General features: G+C 53.6%; 2 protein-coding genes across 2 annotated transcripts in view; both read left to right on the forward strand.

The window, feature by feature from the left end:
- Nucleotides 1-160: 160 nt before the first annotated feature.
- Nucleotides 161-3,563, forward strand: SIAH2 (siah E3 ubiquitin protein ligase 2). The gene is made up of 2 exons (XM_042042299.1): nucleotides 161-608; nucleotides 1,135-3,563. Exons 1-2 carry the CDS (start codon nucleotides 231-233, stop codon nucleotides 1,690-1,692), a joined length of 936 nt encoding a protein of 311 aa, XP_041898233.1. The 5' UTR covers nucleotides 161-230; the 3' UTR covers nucleotides 1,693-3,563.
- A 2,231-nt stretch (nucleotides 3,564-5,794) lies between these two features.
- ERICH6 (glutamate rich 6) overlaps nucleotides 5,795-9,676 on the forward strand; it is a 7,323-nt gene continuing 3,441 nt past the window's right edge. The window contains exons 1-5 of the mRNA XM_042042405.1: nucleotides 5,795-6,429; nucleotides 7,281-7,379; nucleotides 7,456-7,610; nucleotides 8,581-8,645; nucleotides 9,462-9,651. Of these exons, the coding sequence (XP_041898339.1) occupies nucleotides 6,229-6,429; nucleotides 7,281-7,379; nucleotides 7,456-7,610; nucleotides 8,581-8,645; nucleotides 9,462-9,651 (710 nt within the window). The 5' untranslated portion in view covers nucleotides 5,795-6,228. The remainder of the gene's footprint in view (nucleotides 6,430-7,280; nucleotides 7,380-7,455; nucleotides 7,611-8,580; nucleotides 8,646-9,461; nucleotides 9,652-9,676) is intronic.

Below are 9,676 nucleotides of genomic sequence, written 5' to 3' on the forward strand. Positions count from 1 at the left end.
AGGGGCACAGTCCCGCTTAGGGCAGGCGGTAACGCGGGCAGGGCACGATACCGCCGCGGCGGGCGGGAGTTCCCGATGAGGGGCCCCGCGCGGGGCACGCCGGGAGCGGGGCGGGGGCCGCGCGCAGCCGCCGCTCGCCCAGCACCGCCCCATCCATCCTCCTCCTCCTTCTCCTCCTCCTCCTCCTCCTCCCCAGCGCGGCCCGATGGTGGCGGCGGTGGCGAGGCGCGATGAGCCGCCCGTCCTCCGCCGGCCCCGGCCCTAGCAAGCCCTGCGGAAAGCAGCAGCAGCACTCCCCGTCCCCTGCCGCTGTCCTACCGGGGACCGGCGGGGCTTCTCCGCCGCCTCCCCCTCCTCCTCCTCTTCCTCCCCCCCAGCAGCAGCAGCAGCAGCAGCAGCAGCAGCAGGAGCTGACCTCGCTCTTCGAGTGCCCCATCTGCTTCGACTATGTCCTGCCGCCCATCCTCCAGTGCCAGGCCGGGCACCTGGTGTGCAAGCAATGCCGGCAGCAGCTGAGCCTCTGTCCCACCTGCCGGGGTTCCCTCACCCCCAACATCAGGAACCTGGCCATGGAGAAGGTGGCCTCGGCTGTCCTCTTCCCGTGCAAGGTAAGGATGAGGGGCTGGGCAGGGGGACGCGCGGGCCACCCCGACCATCCCCCCATTCCTGTTCCCCTGCGGAAAATCCCCACCCATCACCCCCACATCTATATCCCTAGACCACCCCCCCGATCCCCCTACAGAGGACACCGACCCACCACCCCAGCTGTTGAAACTAGAATCCTCTGTTCTTTTTAAAGAAAAGGAAAATCCAAGCCAGGACCTCTCCAGCTGATCTGGACGGATCAGATCTAACTGCAACAGCAGATCTAACTACAACTCAGCCATACAACCCATTTTATCTAAGTGCTTGCATTAGGAAAAAACAATCACAAAAGACAAGAAGAACCCATTTTAAGTGGAAACAAAAACTAAGTAAAGCTCAGCTTGAATCCAGGGCTACATCCAAGTAATGTAAAATTTGCAATGAGCACGAGAGCTCTGGTTGCTCACCAGTGTTTCCAGTTGACAGGTGGGAGCAGCGAATACTAGTGCTGGTGCCTTTCCTGATGGCTTGTGTTTGGTCTCTTTCCAGTATGCCACAACAGGCTGCTCCCTGACACTCCACCACACAGAAAAGCCAAAACATGAAGCCATCTGTGAGTACCGTCCCTACTCCTGCCCGTGCCCTGGTACCTCCTGTGACTGGGAGGGATCCTTGGAAGCCGTGATGTCCCACCTCATGCATGCCCACAAAAGCATTACCACCCTTCAGGGAGAAGACATCATTTTCCTTGCCACAGACATTAACCTGCCAGGGGCAGTGGACTGGGTGATGATGCAGTCGTGCTTTGGTCACCACTTCATGCTGGTGCTGAAGAAACAGGAGAAGTGTGAAGGTCACCAGCAGTTTTTTGCCACCGTGCTGCTCATTGGCACCCGTAAGCAGGCAGAGAACTTTCAGTACAGACTGGAGCTGCATGGCAGCTGCCACCGGCTGACCTGGGAGGCATCTCCCTGCTCCATCCACGATGGCGTGTCCGTGGCCATCCGCAACAGCAACTGCCTCGTTTTTGATACAGCTACTGCACACCTTTTTGCTGACAATGGAAACCTCGGCATTAACGTGACAATTTCTATGTGTTGCCCATGACGCATCGCTGGCGAGACTCGAGCTGTCTGGATTTAGTGCTTCACCAGGGTTTGGTTTCGGTTCCCGTTTTTTATGCTGTTCAACTATGTCATCTTCTATGCTAAGGTTTCTGACTAGCCAACAGTTGTAACTTTGGGCAGAAGAGGAACAAGAGTGTGCTGTAAGTAACATGAGTGGGACAAGGTCTTTTAAAATTCTTGGGTGCCTTAGGAAGATTACACACACGCAGTTACCTTTTATAATTTAATTATATTTTATGTAAAGAGTGCTTCCATTAGATACGTGGCTTAAGAGGCTCCTGTTTGGAGCACACCTAAAAGCCCTTTCAGCAGCAGTACAGACTCCCTCTGCCACTGGTGAGCTTTAATAAAAGGCTTTAGTATCACAGGAGGGTTTGGGTTGGAAGAGACTATTATCTGTTCCAATCCTCCTGCCATGGGCAGGGACACCTTCCACTATCCCACGTTGCTCCAAGTCCCATCCAGCCTGGCCTTGGGCACTGCCAGGGATCCAGGGGCAGCCACAGCTTCTCTGGGCACCCTGTGCCAGGGCCTCCCCACCCTCACAGGGAACAATTTCTTCCCAGTATCCCATCTAACCCTATCCTCTGGCAGTGGGAAGCCATTCCCCCTTGTCCTGTCACTCCAGGCCCTTGTCCGAAGTCCCTCTCCAGCTCTCTTGTAGCACCTTTAGGCACCGGCAGGGGCTGTAAGTTCTCATGATTTGCCCTCAGTGAAGCCACGTTGGCTATCACCAGACACCTCTGTATTTTCCATGTGCCTTAGCATAGTTTCCAGGAGGATCTGCTCCAAGCTCTTTTCAGGTGAAGTGAGACCTGACCACCTGTAGTTCTCTGGATCTTCCTTATTCCTCTTTCTAAAAAAAGGGGATTGTTTCCCCTTTTGGCATCAGTGGGAATGTCTCTGGACTGCCACAGCTTCTCAAATCTGATGGATAGTGGCCAAGCCACTTCCTCCAACAGTCCCTATGAACCCGTGGGTGCATCTCGTCAGGTCCCATGGACCTGTGCACCTTCAGGTCCCTTAGACCTTCTTGACCCCAATCCTCTCCTCCTGTGGGTGGTTCTTTGTTCTCCCACTCTCTGCCTTTGCCTCCTGCAGCTTGGGCAGTGTGACTGGAGGAAATTGCCATGAAGGCTGAGTCAGAAACATGGCTGAGTACCTCAGCCTTCTCCATGTCCCAGGTAACCAGGTTTCCCATTTCCTTCCAGAGAGGGTCCACATTCTCCCAAGTCTTCCTTTTATCACCGATGTACCTACAGAGGCTTTGCTTGTTGCCCTTGACATCCCGGCCAGATTTAATTCTTTCGGGTTTTAGCATTCCTAACCTGATCCCTGGCTGCTCACAATATCTCTGTACTCCTTCCTGGCTGCCTGTCCTTTCCTAGTAGGTGAGAAAGGAAAGAAATCCAAGCAACCTCTCATAGGACAAGCTGTGACTCAAAGGGGAGCAGGAGGTACTTCAGCAATGTCCCTCCATTGCCTGCTACCTTATGGAAGGGAAGGGCACTGGGTCAGCTGTGGCAGCTTTAAAAGGAAAAAGGAGAGAAGGGCCTGGGGTATGGCATGGCACATTTCACAGAGCATGGAAGGTGCTGGCTCCTGTCAGCTTTAGGGGGATTGGGCCGGTTACAGGTGCAAGCAGGAGGCACAAGTCACAGATCACAGATGGCTGGAGCCAGTGACACGGGCTGTCCATGTGCAGCTGCCCTGGGACACACTTTACTATTGTTTATTGTAAAAGATTCATAATACAGCAAGAGCTTTATGGCCACACAGTGTCGTGTCATTTGCTATTTAAGTTTTGTTGCCATATTTCTTTATTTTGCAATAAATATTTTGCAAAACCTACAGTGAGGAGCTGTGCTAACACACGAGTGCGTGGCAGCTGCTCCGCAGTTATGCTGTGTGCTTGGCCATGCTGGACCAGCTGGGATCCCCTGGCCTGGGCTGGCTCTCTGGCGGGGTCCTTGCCGCTGACACCTCCCAGCCCTGCTGCCGGACACAGCCACTGTGCGGCACGAGCAGAGGAGCTGGGTGGGGATGTGAATCCCAGGGACAATCGTGACAGCCTGACTTGTGCAACCCAATCACGGGGCTGTCACCACAACTGACTCTGCCTGCAGCTCCCCCTTCTGCCATGGGAACGTTCTGCCTGAATCACTGACAGCAAATACCAGCTCTGCCTACGGCTGTGCCAGATCTCGTCCGTGCGCCATTTGGAGGAGGCAGCGAGCCACGAGGTGACACTGGCAGGGGGAAGCCTCACAGTAGTGGAAAATTACAGGAAAAGTGACAGATGAGGCTTGGTGTGAATAAATACAATACAAAAGGAGGAAAACCAGTCCTGACAGTGTTCCTCCTGGGAGAGCTCTGGAGTTATGTCCAAGCTCTAAGCAGCCATCACCAGCACCTGGCAGCAGTCCCCAGAAAAGTGCACAAGAACAAGTTTGGCCTCAGTGAAGGGAAGCTCAGGTCTGGCCTCAAGAACTTGGAAGTGACCATGGAAAAAGCCTCCCCGGGAATTACTCTCTAGGCACTGAATACCAACAATTAAAGATTCTACATCTGGTCTCACTTACACTGTGCTGGCAGAACTCCGGCAGCATCAGCCTGGTGAACTAATTGCCTCCTGCTTAAACAACGTCAAGCCATGGCTCCAACAGGTGTTACCACCTGTGCTTTTATCAGGATTTAAGCAAGAAGTCTTACAGATTTGATTAATTTTCCTGTAATTCAGCAAAACTTATAGTGTAAGATAATTTTCTTACTGACAGTTGGGACATAAGAGGATTTTTGCGTAAAACAAAACTCCGAAGCGTGTCTTTGAATATAGCAGGATTAATTAATTACTCCAGTGTTACCTATAACCCACATTAGATAAGTTAACACACATTATCATTAGGTCTGTCCACACCACTCAGTTCTGAAGGAATGGCAAACTCTTGTTAAATCTCACCTCAAAAGAACCCAAACAAAACCAACCCATCACCTTGTGTCTTTTCTGACTGCAAATGAGTTTAGGATAAGGAATACACTTCTTGGCACTGCCAAGAAGTGAGGTGTTTCCAATTCAGGTCAGTGAGTAAACAGGTGACATTCATTTCAGCATTCCCTGGGGTTTCAGGTTTTCTTCCCAAGGCAGCTAATACAACTTCCCAAGGGTGACATCAGTTAAAAGTGTGACAGTTCCTCAAAACATTCAGAAGAGGTTACTGAGGCCTGCCTGGTTCTCTGAACAGAACTGACCCCTTTCAAGCCCCCAGCCTTGAAAGGGATGGTGAAGCATGTCGGACAGAGCTCGCAGCAGGCAGACCTGCATGCCGGGGCAGCCCCTTGGCTGCTCTCCAGCCCACCAGGAGCATCTGCTGTGGAAGGTGATACCCAGCGAGCAAAAGCTGCGCCTGGGAAGCGACTTTTCTGTCACTAGACTTCTCCCTAAAAACTACTTCCACTTCAAACGCAAATTAAAATGCAAGTGTCACGGGACTGATGAGTTTAGAGCGAACTCAGCACAACTCGAGGGGGCCCTGCCCGCGGCCGTGCCTCGCCGGCCCTCTGCTGTCGGGACGGGCACTCCGCCCCGTCGTGCTGCAGCCGGACCCTAGGGCTGTGGCGATCCCGGGAAGCCATGGAAGTGATCTCGCAGTGCTATGGGGATTCCTCGGCACCGACACCAGGCGAGCCACCGATACCACTGGCTGCACCTCAACATGCTCTTTCCGTTTGAAAAGTAAGCGAAGACTTACTCCGTTGTGGAACCCACGTGCTAGTAAGACACTGCAAATTCTGACCAGAGAGCACAGATAAAGTAGCACACACCTGCTCTGCCGAAGGGAATCCAAACCTGGCTGGGTTTGCACAAGACGGTTTTCTCTCTTTTATTCTCCGAGCTCCTTGGAGAGGTTCGACAGCACCCAGTCCTGCGGGAGAGATTAGGAACAGATGTGTGACAAGCATGTGACACAGGTGTAAGGAATCCACGGGCAGGTGTTCCAGGTGCAGAAAGGTGGTGTCCGAACAAGCAGTCACGTCGGGTTTGGTAACGTGTGTCACCCCGAGTCCAGCTCCCAGCTCCTGACAGAAGCAGCAGCTCCGGGGCTGGGCAGGCGTGGAGCGCCAGGACAGCGAGACCAGGACCGAGCGCGGCGGCTCGGGGCACCGCCAGCACCACGGGGCACCACGGAGCGCCTCCGGCTGCCCCGTGAGAGCCGCCCTGACTCCTCTCCCGGCCGCGGGTCCCGAGCGGTGCGGCCGGCACAGCACCTGCAGCCCCGGCGAGGCGGGCACGGGGAACGGAGGAGCCGCAGCTGCCGCCCCGCAGCGCAGCACCGCGGGGAGGCCGCGGCCCGGGGCGGGTCCTGCATGGAGCGGCAGGGCCGGGCCAGGGGCGGAGCCGCCGCCGCGCTCGGTCCCGGCGTCCCCCGCGCCCACAGCGTCGCCCTGGAGACGGCGCCGCACCGGGCCGGGCACGGAGGGACCGGGCACGGAGGGACCGGGCACGGAGGGACCGGGCATGGAGGGCCCGGGCGGCGCCGCGGAGCCCAGCGCAGGGGCGGACGATGTGGCGGGCGGGCCCCACCAGTCCCGGCCCCTCGAGAAGGGCACAGGGCACCCGGCAGAGGCACCCCCGGCCGGCCCGCAGCCGCCCCCCGCGGGCCTGCCCACCCTCCTGGCCTACAGACCCGAGTCCTCACAGGCAAACGTACACCACGAGGTCAGTCGGGGGTGGGCGCTCCCCGCCGCTTCGTTCACACGGTTCCATGTAGACAACATGGAACCAACGCCCTTTGCCGAGCCCGCAAAGGAGCCCCTTCATGACAGGTTTTTCTTCTGCAAGGCTGTTGAAACGGCGCTTGCTGTGCACACCTGGGCAGCAAGCGGCTGTGCAGCCTCTCCCCACTGCTGCATCCTCTGTTGAGAATTTCCCAGCAGACTTTTTTGGCCTCTGTCTAAATCAGATACAAAAGGTATATAAATAGGTGCAGTCACAGAATACAAGCAGGGCACAGAGTTCCCTGTAACCCTTAGCAGAGAAAAGTCACCAAAGAGGTAATCCGAGGCACGAGGTGGGGAGCAAGGGAATTTTGCTTCAGGATATCCAGTACCCATCCTCAAAACACACCCTGCGGCCAACCTGGTTTGCATCTGGTCAGATGTGACCGGCTCTGTGTCACCAAATCTGCTGGTGCTTCCTCAGAAAGTCCCACAACTGCTGACAGTAGGAGCTTTTTCTCTCTGTAACACATTCAAATCCTCAGCTACAGTGTTCTGTGCTCTCAGATTTCCGGGGAAGGAGCAGGGCTCATGAATACCACAGTCATTTCCTTTCTTTGGGGGCATTTATTGATTTATTTACAACAGATCTGCTTTTCTTTTTGGTGGTTTCCTGAACTTAATGTTAACTTGTTCCAAGATATCCCAGACATGGATCTGTCATGAGTGCCCTTAGGTGCTTTGTCACATTTGTTGCATTTTGAGCAGAGCCCTCTTTCTCCATGCTAACCCGGAGATTTGGGGGCTGGTACCCCACGTCCTTTCTCCCTGCTCTCCCCACCATCGCTGCAGGCAGAGGAGGATGCTGAGCCAACATGTGAGTACTGTTGCAACCTGCTGAGGCCGTTCCCCTTCTCTGAGGATGTCCCCTTCTCCGAGGACAAGGAAGACGTAAGCTGGCGGGAAGGATGAACAGGGGTTTGCTGTGGAACGGCCACACTCACGGCTCTGCTCTCTCACCTTCTAGAGATTCTGCTGTGAGCACAGCCGAGACCTCTATGAGTTCTTCATGAAGGAGAAGAGGCTGGAGGATGCCAGCAGCCTTCCCAGAGCTGTCAGCACCCACGAATCCCTCGGCTCTGAAGCCAACCAGCTGCTGTCACAGGAGCAAAAGAACCAGAGGTACTGGAAGAACTGGGGATCAGGTCTGTGTAATGAACAGGGAGCTCTGAGGGGAAAAGGAGTATTAAGAAACTGCAGGAGAGGGATGAAAGAAGAAAAAAACTTTGCTTCAGGCACCAGAAGTTCAGATTCTCTCTGGTCCCTTCTGACTCCTCTATTGACAGGCCGCACAAGGAGGTGGCGAGGCACATGCTGAGTGAAATGTTAATTCCAGTGCTGACAGACAAACTATGTAGAGACAGGTAGAGCCAAAAACACCCACAGCTGTGGGAAGGGACAGTATTTGGGTGTAGCTTTAACCTCTGGCACTGAAACAAATCTGGAATTTGTATTCCTGTTTTGCTCCATAAACTGTGACGTGTTTGGATTAGTTTCCAGAGTGACACACAAGAACTCTGCAAGTTCTCAGGCTATTTAGCAGGAGACCCAAAGCTTATGCAAGAGTCTAAGCCTCGGGGGAAAGTCTAAGCCACAGGGAAAAGGAAAAGTAAACCAGTACACCTGGAAGTAAACTGTTGGTCTCCTTGAAAATCCTTTGCAGTCTGAGGGTGCAAGTGCCTCCTACTATGTACAGAGCACACCAAACCACTGTCCCAGTGTCATTTATAGGAAGCTACACAAGAATAATCAAAATATTCTTGAAGATGAGCTGTTTTCTTGATCTTGTGGGCATCTGTCCTTCTCTTTCACATAAAATCCTAATCCAAACCCCATTACAGTATTCAGCTCTCCTGCCAGTCGAGCTGATGCCACTGCAATGGCAGTCTGTTCACTGGAATCTGTGTGGGCACAATTCCTTTCTGCTGAGATATGAGTATTTTGGTGACACTCTGCTGCCTGTTACTTGAAATTGTGAGCAGGGAGAAAAACGGATTCAGAAAGTTGTGTTCCTAAGGCAGGGATATCCACCACTTGCAGCTTTCCAAACACTATATATGAGATGTCTATCAGGAACACCTCTATTTTCCAGGCAGCAGAAGAGACACCTGGCCGGAGAGTTGGCTGACCAGTCTTTTGAGCTGAGTGCCACTGAAGGTGAGTTGGTATTTCCTTATGGATCTATTTGTCCATTTATCTCAACAATGCATTCAGTGGAATTGCTGGTTTCTAACTGAGCAGGAGGATTTTATACAGCAACATGTTTGTTCATTGTCAGATATGCAAGCTCATTAAATTAGATACAGATACAGCCATATTAAATCATCCTTCACAGATGAGCACAAGAGCGGGCACATCCCCTTTGCACAGAGAGGCTGTTTGTCATGATTTTCAGTATGCATATGTGAAGTTTCCAGCTGAGATGCACAGAACCTGACCTGAGAGGACAAGTTGGCAAAGCCAAGCCCTTGGGAAGTAGGAACTGCCAGAATGAGGGTCACCCATATTTTGCCTGATCAGGTGGATACTCCACCAGTTCCTAGCCCAGGCTGTGGATGACTGAGCAGCCTTTGGGTCTAGCTGTAGAGGAGGAGTTTTAACAGGTGAACCAGATTTACAATATGGGCATGTTTTCACAGAGGATGGCAGGGCACTGAGGCTTCTGTGGCATCTCAAATAGTTCCAGTGTGTGGAGCCAAATGTTATCCCAAAAAGTTGCTCTTTACACAGATGTGTATATATATATATATACATAACTGAAAAAAAATCTATCTTTTGTCATAATCCTGTGCTCTGAAATAGATAAGCACTTTGGACTGTCCTTGTTAGAAAATACCCCGAGACAGACTGTCAGGATGGAGTGCTAATGCCAGGAATTCCCACTCCCGCAGTTATAGCAGAGGTATTGGGCAGCCCCGCGGTGGGCACTGCCAACCCTCCCCGCTGCACAGAAGCCCTCCCTCTGCTCTCCAGGTTCACAGCAAACTGGATCCGTTGTGTACGAGCTTTCCCGGCAACCCACATCTCCCAAAGGCGGGACACCAGTGCCTGTTGGGAGAGCAGCCGAGCCCGAGCCCAAGCCCGAGACGGAGCCGCAGCCGGAGCCCCGGCCCGAGGAGGAGCCCGAGCCCGAAAAAGAGCCCGAACCGGAGCCGGAGCCCCGGCCCGAGGAGGAGCCCGAGCCCGAG

The sequence above is a fragment of the Corvus kubaryi genome, unplaced genomic scaffold, assembly GCF_017639235.1.
Source record: "Corvus kubaryi isolate FWS band 111438036 unplaced genomic scaffold, C.kubaryi_AGA036_p1.0 37397, whole genome shotgun sequence".
Lineage (NCBI taxonomy): Eukaryota > Metazoa > Chordata > Aves > Passeriformes > Corvidae > Corvus > Corvus kubaryi.

What these genes read in the sequence shown, in the direction of transcription:
- SIAH2 (XM_042042299.1), top strand. Translation starts at nt 231, where the DNA reads ATGAGCCGCCCGTCCTCCGCCGGCCCCGGCCCTAGCAAGCCCTGCGGA. An exon ending in CTGTCCTCTTCCCGTGCAAG is followed by an intron (nt 609 to 1,134) that starts GTAAGGATGAGG and finishes GTCTCTTTCCAG; the next exon opens with TATGCCACAACAGGCTGCTC.